Genomic DNA, 16660 nt, shown 5'->3' on the forward strand with positions numbered 1-16660 from the left:
TTTGTTAAATGTTCAGGCTGAGGGTGGTTATTTCAGTATACTGAGAGAAAGGTCATGTTATAAACTAGGGCTCCTGGATTTCTCCTACTGGACCAGTGCACGTGGATGTGGGTGTGCAGGAAGGTCCTGCTCTGGGTTTTTCTCTGCTCACTTCTGTTTGTGACTCTCCCCTTAGTGTTGAATACAGATGTTTATGTGTATATTTAGAAAAGGCTTGTCTGGAAATAAACTTCTCTTTGCAGCACTCCACCTCCTGCTTCGTATTTCAAGACTCTTTGTTCTCTCATAGTAATTTTCCAAGTGGATTAGTGCAGGTCTCCAAGGCATCCACATCAGTGAAATACAGCGAGGTGTTACTGTCATCTCCCAAAACACTCCAGCACTCACCCCATTGCTTATCAGCCTGCACTCCAGTAATCCTAATAGCTGTGTCAGAGCAAGATTAACAGAAAATCCAGGCAAATATTTATGGTTCACTTCAAGGTATGTATTAATCAGAGAATGCGGAGTGGGGTAGATGCTTTATGAGGAGAGCTTGGAAACCTTGCTGACGTGGGCTGAGGGATGCTGCCAGGCTGGGAAACTTCTGCTGGCTTGGGGAAAAGGTGTGGGGCTGATGGTGCGGGGGGGGGATGCAGGGGCATCCCCCAGGTGGGAATGGGGAGAGGAGCAGCTACAGATCAAAAAGGGAGGATAAGAACCTGTGTCTCGGTTGCCCTTATATGGCAGCTCAATAGTGAGAGAAAGGAGAAGAAACACAGACAAAGCAGAGGAGGAGCAGCTTAAGGCTGCAAGAAGGAAGCGGAAGAGCCATGCCATAAAGCAAAGTGGCATCTGGGAAATCCTGGGGAGGCAGCACTGGTAGGGAGGTGATAGTTTCAACCATGGTGAAGACTGGTTCCCTTTTGTCTGTAAGGCTGTGCAGGTTTCTGGAATTTATGGAGTGATATGAGAGGACTGATGAGGTACAGATTCCTCCCCCAGGGTACAGCTAGTCCCAGGTGGATTGGGTGCCTGACTCTAGTAATGCTGAGGATACTTTCCTAGTTTTAAAATTTCTCATAGTTTTCATGTCTGTGCTGACCAGAACCATGCACTCGGGGGCTGCTGTGGAGGGAAATCTAGTGAGGAAGTGTGGTGGATGCTGCAGTTTAGCTAAAGTCAGAGACCAGTCTCCAAAGGGGAGAGCTGGAAAAGAGAAGGAAACTTTCTGGCTTTAACTCTAAACTCTAGGAGATATCTGTACTGTCCTTAGTGTGCTATAGTCAAAAAATGCTTTGTGCCTGGCAAGGCTATGGTAATCTCTAATGCTCAAAATACTGCTTCCTCTTTTCCAGAGGGGGAAAAAAAGCAAAATTCTTTGTAGTTTGTGTGGGTTTGGGGGAGTGTTTTGTTCTGGCTCAGCTGCAGAGCTGCGACACCAGAGGGAGTAGGTGAGCCTCGAATAGTTGCTTTCAACAAAAACCAGCAGCAAATAATCACAGCCTTTGCAAGAGGTAAATTAAAACCATCTCCAGCCTGGGAAACATGCACAGCTCAGCATCTTTTCTCCATAAATATTTCCCTGCTGTTGAATCTCTGTAACCCCTTAGGAGCCCAGCAGCTGTGCTTTTCCCTGCTAAAGGCGAGCTGCCTCCTCCCTCTGTGCTCCCTGAGTGGCTGCTGGACAGAGATTTTGGACCTGTCCATAACTGAGCTCTGTGGCTCTGTCAGAACTTATTGGCCTGGAGAAAGGGTTGGTGTGAAACCAGTCTGGCCTTTCCCGCCTTTCACTGGGCAGCCTGACATCCCTGTGGAGCAGTTGTTGGCACTGGAGCAGTGGATTTGGTCATTTCCTTAGCTCCCCTCAGGTGCTTCTACTGCTGAAGCAGCACTTTAGCTCTGGAGAAGGTTGGTCTCAGTGTCTTCTGTCCCCCTTTAAAAATGGGGGTTGTCCAGTCCTTGCACACTCAGCAGGGATCACTCAAGGAGCTGGAAGTGTGGATTTTTCACATTTGTGGGATCAAAGCTTAGTCTCGCAGGTGGATCATGTTCACCCAATCTCAATGGAATTGCATCCTTGTCTACACAGAGATAATACTATGAGGAAAGCATGGAATTCTGCTCTGAGGAAGCTGAGAGCAAGCTGCCGTAAGAGGGCTCCAGAGCCCTGTTCTTGAGTAGGATTCTTTGTGATCTTCCCCTTTTTCTCTATCAGCATGTCCAAGCTGCCTTAGCAAAATCCTCTTACGCCTGCTGTAAATATTATTATTATTATTTTATTGCACTGCTCAGACTAGTTATGAACCTGGTCTTTTAATTTTAATCAGTATGACAAAAATGTACCGTACTACAAAAGCACCTTGAATAAAGCTTCTTTCTTTGAACAGAGGAAATTTGACTTAGTAAGACTTTTTTTTTTCCCTTCTCATGTTGCAACCATAACCCTATAGCAGGAGCTGTGTCAGTACAGATGCAGGGAGAGGAGACCACTGTGAGAGGTTCATCTGTATGCAGGGTGCTGTGTGCCCGTCTGGTAACAAACACAATGAGGCTGGGGATGGATTTGGGCAGGGGAGGGAGTTGTGTTGCCATGACAATACAAACTGCAATGGATGACTCTTCAGATAAAACCACCACGTTTCCAAAGGAGGAAAAACAGTGTAAAATAAGAGCAGAAAGATGGTTTGAGTTCCAGCCTTAAGAGATGCAGCTTGCTAGAAGAACATGGGGCTCTAGGTGCTAATTCTGGAACTGTTCTTCCCCTGGGGGTGTTGAGGAGCATGAAGGAGGCCAGGCAGGAGCCAGGCCTCCGCTGAGTAAGCATCCAGCAAGTTTTCCATGCAAATATTTGGACGTGCAGTAATGAGTGCCAGTAATAGCTGAGTGCTGACTGGACCATGGGAGACACTGGGACTGTGCACTGATAGCCTGGTTACCAGTGCAGATCCAGCTGCCAGTCTGGTACAGTCAGGCACGGTGCAGATGGATAACTATTTATGTTTCTTTTGAGCCCCGAGCAGATTCCTCTGTGTTACCACTGTCTGGAGTAGTCACTGTCCCCTGGAAGCCAGAGGCAGTAAGGGTGTATTTACAGGGAAGACAGTGAAGTGCCATAGACTAGTCCTGCTGTAAGGGCTTTTTAGGAATCTCCCTGCTGATCCTGTTTAGGTGGAATGTTTCTAATCCTACTGTGAATCCGTGTGAGAGACTGGGTTTGTTTTCACTCATGGCCAATGTAAGATCTGTTTCTGTTTAGACCTGGCACTTTTTTAACACAGACCCCAAAGTCCACAGTAAAACGGGCTTTTTTTAACTGTCGTTCTCTCAAAACTGTTCACAAGGAGAAACTGAACTTACCCAGTTGCCTGTAATTCAAGATGTGTTATGATTCCACTGGTGTCGCAGCCAGTTGTGTCTTGTTGCTCACAAATAGACATTCCAAGGAAGGATGGGATAATTAGAAGCAATCCAGTGATTCTTGTGACTGTATAAAAATAACAGGACTTTTTCAGGATGTGTTATTTTTAGGAGCCTCGTGTCAAAAAGAGTTTGGGGGGGGTTGCAATAGAAAACAGTAAAATGAGGTGTCATACTTGCTTTTTTTGTACCTTTTTTCCTCTGAGTAAGATGTATGAAGGTCTTGCTTCATAAAATAAATTGGCACTGTAAGTTGTTGGGACAAGTAACACAGGCCACTGGCTTGCTGGCAAGGGAACATCAGCATCAGGTTTAGCAGGGACCTGCAACCAGCCAAACAGTAGGAAGTGAAGATCTGATTTAATTAGAATATGTTTCAAATAATACACCCAAAGAAACCTTATAGCCTGAAGCTATGTGATGCCTATCTGACCTGTTTAATTTGGTGGTTTATTGTGTCTTGGGGAGGGGGACTTTTTCCTGTCCTGTAACGAGACCCTGGTGTAAGACAGGGTGTTTTCCAGGCTTCTCCTGAAAAGCTGCTCTTCCAAGGGAGAGGTTCTAGATTGGTGGTCAAACCCAAAAAGTGAAGGTTTTGTGGGTTTTCTGTTATAGCATATCCTCCTTGTGCTCCTGGGAAGTCAAGCACTAGTGTTTATATGTTGAAAAAGGGGGAAGAGGGTTGAGGGTCTCAGTAGCTGCTCACTGTGGCTGCTGGGCAGCAACAAACCTGCCACACCAAACCCTCCCACAAAGGTACCTGTTTGTAGTATGTGTCACCAGAGGCTGAGCTTATGTACCTGAACATGGATAAATGAAATTCACAGTGAATACTGGAAGTGGTCTTGGATGCTCTACTAGTGGGATTTTCCCTAGAGATCAATGGGAGACTTTTGGGAGATGTCCAGAGTAAAGCAGCTTGTCCTAAGGTCTGGTGTGGGACAGAGAGCAGTGTTTCCTTTGGGAGAAAGGGTAAGGAGGCAGATCTTCAGTGTTGTCTGGTTCCCTTCTGGCTGGAACTCTTCTGGTTTGAGAGGCTGGTGTGTGGAGGGGGGATGCACCAGTCATGCATGTGGGAACCACTGTAAGGAAAAAACTTGGAGCCACTGCAAGAACAAAGCACTGATTCTTTGACTTTCTTTAAAATGATAAAGCTCCAACTGTGTCGTTTTCTCAGTAATAGCAAACTCCCCCCAAAAAACCGACAGTAAATGATGTCTTGGGATCTTAACATGTCCTGTGAGCATTACAGTGACTTTTCTCCCCAGACACTGCTGTGCTGACATCATCTGCCCTAATAAGACCTGACAAACAGGGTTAACTTTTACTTCTGGACTCATAATCAGGTTTGTGGTTTCCACCCAGTACTGCTGTATTGTTTGATGTGATTCTGAAAGTGAAACAAAAGTGAAATTGTCCTGTCAGCTTTTGCTGTTGATGCATCTGAAATGCAAGGGGCAGCGTGCTGATGGCAGCCAGCGAGCGATTTTTTTTTTTTTTTCAGTGCAGGGTCATCTCACCTTCATCTTTGTGTAAGTGGGTTTAAGCATGGCTGTGGTTATTGGTGTAAAGGAAAGAGAATACTTTTTCATTAAAAAAAAAATAAAAGGAAAAGTTAATGGTCCTGATTGTATAACTTCTGACTCCTGGTATTTTTGGATTGAGCGTGTCCGCATTTGAGGTCAGCAGTCCAGAATCGCGTCTGATGGAAGAAACACAGGGGTTTGTTAAGCAAACATAAACATGCCGTAACTAAAAGGCCAAATGCATTCCTGATGTAAATGAAATTTTCAGCTTGTTAAGCATCGTTTTCTGGCAGAAGCATAAGCGGGGTTGTGTGGAAAGGTGCATATTGGGTCACCAAGGCAAAGCGTGCGTCGTGCATCTGCAGTGCCCTCACAGAGGCTCCCGACTACCCTGGAGCCCGGGGCAGAGCTCCCTGAACACTGCCCAACTCTGCCTGTTTGCTGCCATCTCTTTTTGTTTTCCTCCCCTTTTGTCTTCCTTCAAAATGAGACATCTGTGCTCCTCCACTGTCTGGTGTTGGTGCCCACGTGCATCCCTGACGGAAGCGGGAGAAAAACCCTTTAATCCTTATAAGGGGGGATGGCTGTGGCCTCTGGTGTTTCCGGAGCTTTAAGGAAGTCCCCTAAGTTCCTCCTTGTTGACTCCCCTCCAAAGAAATGTGACAGATGAGTCTTTTCCTTTTATGGCCAATAACCCTGGTTTCCCTTTGCAATAAAATCCTGGATCAGAAGTGGAAGCGAGAAGTCGGGCAGGAGGAAGGGGCTGGTCTGACCAGCTCCCAGGGCGTGGGGATGGGATTTGTGACATAGTAAATTCTAGGTTAAAATAAACCAAGTTACAACATCTACCAGGAGGTGCTGGGTTGGTTTGTTTGAGGGGTGCCATAGGTTTTTAGTTTTGTTGCTTAAGACAGTTAGGAATTGTGACTCCCCTTAATTTCATGGGGAGAAGTTTATCTGGTCCAAACCCAAGGTGCTTTTCAGAGTCTGATTGAGTCTAGATAGCTCTGATTGACTCTAGATAAGCACAGGAGGACAATACACACTTCTTTTCTACAATCACCTTCAGTCCTTTACACCAGGCAAAATGTCTTGGCCTATTACAGATGTCTCGGAATAGTTTGACCCTGAAAAGCCATTTTCTGCAGCAGTTAATGTGGTCTCTGTGCCTGGCACTTGGCACTGGTGGCACTCATTAGCTGAGAACAGGTAATGTTCCTCCGGGTAGTAATTGCTGATGGGGTTGGGAAGCCAAAAGCCAGCTTTGTCAGCCAATAATGTCTTTTACAAATCATCCCTGGCTGCAAATGGTGTGATGAATTTGAACCTTAAAAGTATTTTTCTAATAAAGTCAGTCTCCTGTTTCTTGCTACAAAGTGCTTCATATCCTGTTTCACAAGGTTAATGCAAATGGCTCGTTTGGCACTCAGTTTAACTGCTCCATTTTTAAGTGGTACAACTCATGTTTGGTTCCTGCAAAACCTGTTGGCCTGAAACTTCAGTTTTGGTTCTTATGTGGCACTTCAGCTCTGAAATTAAAAAGGGGGAAAAAAAGAGAGTAACTGGTTAGGAGAGTCTGTGATGATGTTCCCAGGACAGTTTCATTCCAACCACCCCTCGCCAGATCACGGTGTGCGGTTGCAGGTTGGGACTTCTCTTCTGGGGAAAGGTGTTTCCATTCCTTGGGGCTTGACTGTGGGAAGGCCAGTGGGGTTTGCTGACACAGAAAGCCTCTTGCCCAGGGTTACCAGCTGGTCAGTAGGAGCTAAACACTCCCCCACGTGCTGGGGAAGCACTTTGGAAGTGGTTTTGAGTAGCATCCGCATATTCTTCAACTCTGTTTTAACGATGGTGTGTTTGTGATCACACCGTTTTATTTTTTCCTTCCTCTCCTTGTCTTTACAATAGACATCCCGGGAAAACGAGAACAGGATCTGGAAGTGGCTCTGGGGCTGGGGAAATGGCTGGAACTGGTCTGTTTCTAAATATCTCACTTGTGCTGCCAGAACGGTTGATTTAATCTTTTGGTGTCCCACGCTCTGTGTTTCTGTCCATGGCTCGTTCCCCTCTCAGGGTGTCATACCAATCCTTTTGGAGGACCTGCATGTACAGCATAATTTAATAATCCACCCTTTGGATAAGGTAATCCCAAAACACCAGTCTTGATCTTTACCTGCATCCAGCCATACCAAAGCACTCCATACTTGCAGTTCTTGTATTTTTTTCTTACCGTATGAGTGTAGGAGGAGGGAGATGCTCTGTGTGCAGTAAAGGTGACCAGTGGACCCCTGTCCTGCAACAGGAGCAGCATTCCTTGGCAGCCCTGGGTGTTAAGATGGCTTTCATTCTCCTGAACCAGCCAGGATTCTCCCCTCAAAACTGAACTGATGTCAGCAATACACGAAATATTCTGGTTTGTTTTGCTGTTGTGGTTGGGTCACGGCAGAAATGACTGTTGTTACTTGGGGAATGACCACTGGGACTCAGACAGATCCCTGGAGATGAGGTGGCTTGTGCTTTTGGGGGGGGTTTTGGAGGGGTTTTTTTCTGCTTTTACAGAGGACAGGCTTGCAACAGCTCTGGTTTGTAGACAAGTCATGCCATGCAAATGGTTGAACAGCACGCTTAGTTAAACTTGAGTGCTCTGTGAAGCAAGGGTGGGGAGAGGGGAACAGGTCTCTGTGATCAGTGTTTGTGTGTGTGTAACGGAAAGGGAACTGTTCACTCTGGGGTTTCACAACTCCAAGGCTTGCAGCTCTTCCCGTCTCACTCCTGTTGTGATGCCCCTTCTCCTGCTCAACACTGGAACCTCACAAATGTTGCACTCATTGTTTTTGGTCTCGTTTTCGCTGCCTCTTGCCCGGTCTCACGTGACTGTGTGGAAGTGAGCTTGTCTTGCTGCATTACCAGCTGTTGTTCAGAGCTGGGGCAGATGGAGAAGACTCCTTTTGGAGCTGCTAATGCAGTTTAACTTCAGTTTCTGCAGATCTGAGATGTTTTTTCTGTTATTCCAAAGTGTTTCCAAGCCCCGCGTTTTTCTGTGACTATTAAAAAAAGGTGAATTGAAAGGGATTATGTGACTTAACTGAAAATTAAATTACAGATTAAGCAATTCTTCAGTTTAGAAGACAAATGTGCCCTGAATTACCCTCATTTGGCAGGACATTGCAGCACTGCTGTATTAACCTGCCTGTCCTGTAGGAGTTAAGGCGGCTGATCGGCTTTGGTCAAGATTAGGCTGGGCTCGGGGTCAGCAGGCACTTTGCTCAATGGTCTTGGATCTCTGTATCTCCTCTGCCCTGCTCCTTGCTGGGGCTGGTGGGTCCTTCCCAGTGTCCCTTTGCTCCCTGCAGCCTTGGGAAGGCACATTGCATCATGCAGGACCAAACAGCCTTAGCAGGGCTTGAAAAACCACCCACAAATTGCAGTTTTGATGGTGGCTTTTTGCCACTTCTGCACCAAACAGAAACCCAGGCCCAGCTGGTGGGTGCTTTAGGTACAGGAGGGAATGGAAACATCATCTGGGGGCTCTGAAAGAGGAATCAGTTGCCAGCACATCTCTTTCCCTGATTAGTTTTCAGCACTTTGTTTTATTTTGGTGTATACCCATTTACTTGATATCTTTTATTGTTATTGTTGTTGTTGTTACTATTTTGAAGAGGCATCTGAACAGTTTTTGTGGCTCCATCTGCACTGGAGCTTTGGGGTGAGCTCTTCTATCAAACTGCACTTTTCGGTGGTGTTGCCTTTTTAGAAGTTTCAGCAGCTGCTGGACGGGCCAGGGGCTCTGGTTTCACCACTGCCTTATTTTAGCAAAGTGAATGAGCCACAGATGAGTCAGTGTCACACTGGTGAACGTGGAAGGTGGAGGTGAGCAGTTCACAGGGCCAATTTCACTACTCTGCTGTAAATACTGTTGCTATAAATACTGTAGTTTCGGGGTTGACTGCTGTGTGGCTCAGTTCAGGAGTGCAAATCTGCCCTCTTTGCACAGAGCTTGTGTAGGGAGCAGCAGGTGAGAGGTAACCCTGTACCACACAGGCACTAAAGCAAGAAATCATCTGAATTTTGAGATTTCAAGGAGGCCAGATATCAGTTTGCTTTCTGTTTTCTTGATCTTTGCTCGTCCCCCAACACTTTATTGATTTTTGGTTTACTCTGACCAGTTTAAAGTTAGGAACACTCGTTTGGCTTTAATTTCCCTGGCAGAGCAAGCTGTGCTTTGCCCAGTTTCTGAGGGTGGATTTGTACCTAGACCAAAGCTAATTACCAGCGTTGCTCTGCTCAGTTCACCTTTTCCCATCCCTTGCTGGTGTTGTGATGACCTGGAGTGTGAACTTTTGCTGTAGGTAGAGAGTACAGCTAAAAAGGCTTTAAAATGAAAGTGAAGTGGGTTAATGCTGCTAAATTACCATCAAAATTGCCATATTGCAGAGGCTCCTTAAAAGTGGTTTGTAGGTGTGTTACATAAACCTGGGTCTCCACGCAACTGTTGATGGAGGAGAGGACACCTGTAATACACCTCCTTGAGCTGATCCTTTTGTGATACAACAAAATCTGGGAGACTGTAGGGGAACCATCAAAAAACAGGACGGATCTGGAGGAGGCTCTCTCCAGTTCCTGCCACCCAAAGCCCTGGGCAGGGATTTGTGTCTGGGGCGGGGGTGATGGGGGGATTTGTTTATCATGTGGTGGTGCAAGAGGGAAGTTTCAAAATTAACTTCAGTAATTGTTCCTCCTCTCCAGTCTCACAATGCATCGTTCGCAGGTACCTCTGCAAATAAGATACCTTGCTTTGGTTAGCCTTATTAACCTTCTTGGCATCCTTGGGTGCAACCCCTGGAGTGACCTTCCTGGACTTATCCTTTAAAAATCAAGCTGCTTGTCTTGAAATCTAAATCTGTTCCTCTCCCAAGGTCTCTATTGTTTCCACCAGCTCCACAGATATTTAGCCTTGCTAGATTTCATCACTTGAGTTCCAGCCGTTGGAAGCAGCATCCCGTTTTTGTGTGAGATTGTGCAGAGGATTACATGGATAACCTCCTGGATCTCTGCTGAATGGGGCACGGGAATCTGCACTGGGGGAGAGCAGGAGGGGCAGCTGCTGAGGCTTTGAACTCCTCTGCTGGTATTTAATTATTTACCTTGGCTGGGAAGGCAGTAACTGTTATCTGCAATCAGTCCAACAGATCTCAAAGCTGTGCTTGACAATTACAGATGTGTTTCCAGGAGCATGTGCCGAGTTTCTCTTAACTTTTTCCCTGGGAAGGAGCGATATGACCTCAGGTATAGTGATGGAGCCAACATCTTCAGTGTGAGGTCCCAGGCTAGATTTAACCTGTCTTTATAAAGTGGCCAAGCAGTGGTTTCCTCTGCTTGCAGTGCAGGTGGATTCAGGTTGGTGGGTTACCACCTCTGGATAGGTCACAAAGCCAATCCACTCACTAAACTTCCCGGTGAGCTGAGCTGGAGAGATGCTGTGTGTGATCCCAACCTGCTCAGCTTCTGAAAAAAATGTAATTTTGGGAGGGAGAGCTTATCCTTGTGAAAAACACTTGTTCCTCAGCTCAGGGGAAGGGATCCTGCTGTGATGGATGTGTGATGCAAATACCTTTTGATGTATTCCTCACACCCCAGAGCTTGAGAGAAAGTAGCCTTGAAACAAAGATATTTCTTTATAAACAACCCAAATAATGAAAAAACCTTCATTTTGTACAAGTTCAAATTAAATCATGATCTTTCTCAGTGAAAGAGCTGGTTTTTTGTACTCTGACTGTGAGATGAGTGAGCAATTTCCACCTCTGACCAGCTCCAGGGTCATGCTGGTGCTGAGCAGCACTTCTTGCATGAAGCTGCAGATATTTTTGCTCCATAGGTCTCTAACCACTTCACCCAAACCAGCTGCTGATCTGGCCATTTAAAGTCAGGCTCTGGGGAGAGAAAAAGCTTGCTGTGGTTTGGTCTGTGTGTTCCAGGAACTTCTGAATTACAGATATGAGATAGTCCTACTGACTTAGGCAAGAGGTGGGAGTTACCACATATTTCTGGTTGTCTGATTTGAACACAAATGATCCAAAACTTCGTGGGAACCAGCCTGCCAGCACTTTTCTGAGAGGAAAAGGGCACTGAGTATCCCCAATGTCTTAGAGATGGGGAGGGAGTACAATATGGTCAATTTAACAAGGGCAGGCAAAACAGGAGGCGTTGCTTGGACTCATGTTTGGTAAGGGACCTTAATATAAAAACTCTAACCAACCTTTTTAAAGGTTGGACTCTGATCTTGGAGGTCTTTTCCAACCTTAATAATTCTATTTTATGGTTCTCGATGGTGTTTGATATAAATGCATATTTTCTTTATCAAGCCTTTAACTCTCAGTCACTCTTAGGTCTCTGTTTTTACGCCCTGGAGCGTTTTTACAGCCTAGTCCGAGCTTGTGCCTCTGCTTTATTTCTCCCGGCAACCTCTCCCCTCGCAGAACAAACCGTGCTCAGGAGAGGAAACCTCAGTTTTTCCCGGGTTTCTCTTGGCTGCTGCCTCCTCCTCCTCTTCCTCCTGCCTGTCCCTGTGGTGTGAGCGGCCGCCGCTGAGCGGCAGCGCTGCCCGGGGAACAGCCGAGCTCCCGGGGGAGCAGCAAACACACCCACTGGCACCACAGACACCCTCCCAGCCCCTTGCTCCTCACCCCATCACCCATCCAAGGCACAGCGTTCATTTCCCCGCCCTGCCTGGATTTTGTGTGTTTGGGGTTGGTACCTGCCGGCAGCTCTGGGATCGGAATATTCCCACAGGAGTTGGTGCTGGAAGGAGCTCTCTCTGCACTGGGGTCCCACCTCCCCATGCTGGGTGTTTGTACACCCCTAAAGAAGGGTCTCTCACCCAAACGGATTGTCTTGGGCTGGATTACAGTCTCTTTATCCCAGCTTAACATGTAGGAAATCCCAGAAACAGCCCTGAAGGAGTGTGTTCATGAGAGCTTATCCATGCTTAAAGGTTGTATTCATTTAGCTACTTTTGCATCCATTTTTAGTTAAGGTCTGTGTAGCTTTGTGGGCAGCAAGACCTTGTGGGGAGGAAGGCTGTGTGGCTCTTTGTTTTCCCATTAACTCATCTGGTTGGGAATCACAGCTCTTTAATTAAACGAGCGCAGTACAGAGTGGCCCTGAGGTGCTGTTCTGAGACACTTGCATTCACATCTGCTTTTGGGTAAAACTGGGCCTGTTTGAGGTTGGCCTGTGCTATTGTGTGTCCGAGAGCAGGAGGAAGCAGCGAATCAATCACTGGGGCTCCGTCCTAACATTTCACAGGGCGTTTTACCTCCCTCCCAGCAAACATCCCCATGTGTGCAACCGGCAGAGACCACTGGAGTGTGCACCTCGCCCTTCCTGGGGGATGCAGGGAATCGCGGCAGCACAAGGATTTAATTAACCAACATATGGAAGGCTGAGGGAAGGGCTGGACCCGGCTCAGAGCCACCACTGGGAGCGGAGGGCGGTGCCGACAGCCGGGTCCATCGCCTGTTGTTGTTTAAGTTGAGCTTCCCCCACCCCCTTTGCGTTTTGCTCAGTCAGTAAATGGCTTCGTGTAAACTCCTACGGCACAGGCGGGAATGCCGTGGGCAGTCGGGCTGGGATCCGTGCGTATCATCTGATGTTTCTGTCCATGTGGCATTTGTTTGGGTTGCAATCAGGAAAAGCTGCTGCATCTACGTTGCCAGCAGTGCATACAACAGCCTGACTGTGGCCAAGAGGGTGTGGAGACTGGCAGGGAGACTGGCAGGGAGAAGTTGATTCCTTGGAGTTTGGGGGTTTTTTTTGCCCCCTGGTATGTGGGCTGGACCTTGGAGAGGTTCATTTTTAGTTGATGATAGACTGGAAGAAAAAAGTTTAGGCTGTGCTTAAAACTGGAGCATCCATTGGAAGTGCTGAGGAAGGAAGGTGGTAGGTTTGCATAAAACACTTCCTTGCTACCACTTTTAGGTGCTGGGACAGCTGACAAGGGCGTTTAAGGGTTGTGGTGCTAAAAGCCAAGTGGCCACCCTTAGCCAGGCTGGCCCTGAGCACAGAAACACCGCTGACCCTGGGAACAAAGGATCCTCCTGAACCCAAACATGTTTGTGTTAATCCTGGCTGCTTCCTGGCTGCTGAGGGGGGAGGAAGCAGAGCCACTACCCCCAACAGATGTACAGTGAGGAGATTACAGGGTGCGATTAAACACCCTCTCCATCACATCCTCCCCTCCTCGGGCTGGCGCATTAATGGGCTGTCCCAGGCTGCCTGCCAAGCTCGGGCAGACGTAACAGGCAGCAAATACTTAATCTCCCGTATCCGTGCCTGGTTTGGAGCTGTTTCCCAATGCCAAGGCTTCTGCAAAGTTCCTTCGTGGGGAAGCTGGGAGCTGGGTTGGCTGTACCTGCCTGTGAGGAGTGGGATGGGGGAAGGCAGGAGAACACATGGAATTTTCACCATCCAGAAACGATGCATTTAGCTGAAGTGCTGTTAAAACTAAAACTCAGGTACCCCTACATGAATACAGCAGGGTGCCAGAAAAGGGTCTGAGTGCCAGAAAAGTTGGGAAGGATCTTTATTTTGGTGCACTGACCTGCTTTTTGTCTGCTACACTTGGAGTAGATTTCAGGGCTGGGAAAGAACTTGTTCCCTCTTTGTGTGGGTTTAGGTGGTGCCTGATATTGCTGTAGCCAGTCTTAGTGCCAAGTGCTGCTCTTCCCATGGAAATAATCTAGACTGGTTGCAAAAAATCAGCTATTCTACTGTGTGTTTAGGTTAATTAATATGGTAATGGCAGAGTATGTTCCATTATCAAACAAAAAAACGATTCTAAAATACAAGCACCCATTGTGGAAATTGTAGAGTTCGGAATTGTCGTCGTGTGAGATGTGCAAAACCCTCATCTGTCAAGTGGGTTGGATTTGACTCAGTAAAAATTAATCAAAGTCACTTTTCTTGGTGAGGGCTGTGGCCTCAGTTCTGGCACTGGAGCAGTTGCCGTTGTCTGAACCAACAATGTGCCATTGTCTTGGGTAAAGGGAAAAGTTGCATCAGGTTCTGCTAATGACACGTGAATGGTCCATATTGCCCTGCCTGTGTTCTGGAGAGGACATGGCTCTGTCAGAGGCAGCACCAGGTGACACTCGGGAGTCTGGAAGCCACAGGAACATCCCCTGCACGGGGTGCACTGGCACAGGCAGAGCTGCCTGTGGGTTTGCAGCTCCTCAAGGACAACACGGCTTGGGAGGGATCCCAGAAATGTGCACAGCTGTGATGGACCCGCTGTGCTGCAGTCACAGGGAGAACCGGATACCTCCTGTCGTGCCATCCCAGGAATCTACATGGCTGTGCACAGAAATGCCTTTTCCTGAGTGCAGGAGACAACTGTTTGGCAAACAACAGCAGCCTGGGCTCCAGGGAGAACGTTCTTTCCAGTAGCTGCCAGGCTGGAGGCAGTAAGAAGAGTCAAGGGGAATGACTTGGGACGAAGGTCTAAGCAGCACCATCTGCTTCAGAAGGGCATAGTTTCTAATTCGGCAGCAGAGGAGGCTCCTGGAGTTAAGTAATTGGGAATAGCAGGCTCCTGGCTGGAAAGTGTGCCAACCCTCCTGGCAAAAAGCTGTTAAATCTCTGTTGCTGGCGTGTGAAAGCAGTTCTGTGTAACACGGCTCCAAAGGCTGTTTTTAACCCTTGGTGTACGTAAAAAAACACCATAAGGCACTTTTGATCTTGGAATGGCATGTGGCCAGGTGTTGGGAATAAAGGGGGAAGGTGGGTCCTCATTGAGGTATGTGAGCAGCTCCAAGTCTGATCCTCCAATGCAGATGTGGGCTGCCAAAAATGCACACAAAATGGTGCCTGTTTTAACAGCTTTAGCAAGAAAATACAGGGTGTGATGAATGATTCATGAGGATCAGTAGAACCAAGGTATTTACTGCCCCTTAAAACCAGGGCCTGCCTGCCAAGGGGTGCATTTGCAAGGTGAGTGATCACAAAATCCTCTGCTGAGCTTTTGGGACACCCAGTCATACACTTGGCTCTGCTCTTGCTCCAGCCCTTACCCCGCAGTCTGCAAACATGTCCGGCTCAGCAGCCAGGACGAGGAGCCTTTCATTCTCCAGATGAAAGCATGAGCTGTTGGGCATCTCCCAGCGAGCACAGATACAAACAAGTCCACATTTCACACTCCCCCCTCCTGGGGTGGCTTCCTTGGAAGCTTTGGCCTTCATCCTGTTTGTCTGATTCGCGATCAAAAGAGTGTTGCTGCCTACGTGTGTCTTGAAGCAGTTTCTTCTATCGTGTCTCATGTAAACGTCCAATTTCTTCATTAAAATAAAATTAAGGCAATGCAATCAAATAAGATCTGTCTCTGCAGTCATTGTCTTTTGCTGATAGTGAGACCAGGGCTGGGCAAAGCTCTTTTAGGACCTTCTTTGGTGTGCAGGGGAAGAGGATGCTGCACAGCCATATGGGTTTTCCTGCCAGGGGGAAAGTTGGATCTGAGAGCCTGAGCCCCAGCCATCCTGGAGATGAAACAGTTGGATTGTGAAACATGTATTTTTTTCAAGTTTGATCTGGATGTTTTTTAATCCTCCTCAAATTAAAGGAAAAATCTCTTGTTTGGCCCAAAACAAAATTATGTTTTCTTTGGCTAACCAGCCAAAAAATCAGCTCTGTCCCCAGTGTTGGTCCAAGCTCCCATGCCAGTTGTGCCTCCACAGCAATCCTGCTCCATGCAGCTTTACCAGTCCTGGATTAGAGCCTTGTTGCTTAAGAGTTTGCAAGAACAAGAGAGCTCAGTCACTTGTATAGTTCAGCTATTCTGGTTAAATTTGTAAATATTTGTTCATATTTCACCTCTGTTTTATGGGTGTTTTTCCGTGTTCTGCCTTTTTAAGCTGTTTAATCATGTAAACTACTTTAACTTTATTTTGTGAGGTTTTACAAAACATTTTATATATATGTATATATTTGCTTTTATGCCTGGTGAAGCACAGTTTTTGGTGCAGCTGCAAGGTTTCCATCGCCTACAGAACTAAAAGCCCTTTATGTGAAGGAAGTTCTTGGTCAGGAAACAGATGAACTTGATGTACTTTAGGCACCACATTTTCACCTCTGCAGTCTCCTGTGGGATATAACCAGTGAACCTGGTAGCTATCCCAGGAGTTTTAGGTGAACTAGGATTTATGGATTAATTTTGTATCCATGTTCTTGTGCCTTGTCCCTTGGCTCCAGTTATTTATGGACTTTGGTCTTCAGCAGAGGACAGACCTGCAGACCTCTGTACCATACTGCCAGCCCCATCCTCAACTGAGAACCTGCAGCTTGGTGGGTGAAGAGATGGGAATTCTTCCAGTTCCTGGTGCTGTTAGTGGTGTGCTGGGTCTTTTCTTCCCTTAATGTTTGTTATCCTCCTCAGGAAACGTGCCGGAAGTGCCAGGGGCTGTGGAAGGAGCACATGAACCTCACCTGTGAGCAGCTGGCTGAGAAGGATGACATCAAATACAGGACATCCATGTAAGTGAACTCCACAACCGGGGAAAAACGGGGATGTGGATGAACTGGTAATCAGAGTACACTGGGCAATGGTGTGGAGGGGGTGAGACCCCCCCACTGCCCTTGTGACCCTCCATTTCTGCTGGCTGTCACTGCCTTCCACCAGAGAGGTCCTGGGGATGTCAGAGCTGAGGGGTCAGACGGCTCCCAGGATGGGATTTCTGTCTGTGAAA

At 47.2% G+C, this 16660-nt stretch overlaps 1 protein-coding gene across 14 annotated transcripts in view; it reads left to right on the forward strand.

Moving 5' to 3' along the window:
* RNF216 (ring finger protein 216) overlaps positions 1-16660 on the forward strand; it is a 77807-nt gene that overhangs the window by 46564 nt on the left and 14583 nt on the right. For all 14 annotated transcript variants that reach the window (XM_027683687.1, XM_027683684.1, XM_027683676.1 and 11 more), the window contains one exon: positions 16351-16448. In XM_027683687.1, the coding sequence (XP_027539488.1) occupies positions 16351-16448 (98 nt within the window). The remainder of the gene's footprint in view (positions 1-16350; positions 16449-16660) is intronic.

The sequence above is a fragment of the Neopelma chrysocephalum genome, unplaced genomic scaffold (genome assembly GCF_003984885.1).
Source record: "Neopelma chrysocephalum unplaced genomic scaffold, ASM398488v2 Primary Assembly neopelma1_65, whole genome shotgun sequence".
NCBI classification, from domain to species: Eukaryota; Metazoa; Chordata; class Aves; order Passeriformes; family Pipridae; genus Neopelma; species Neopelma chrysocephalum.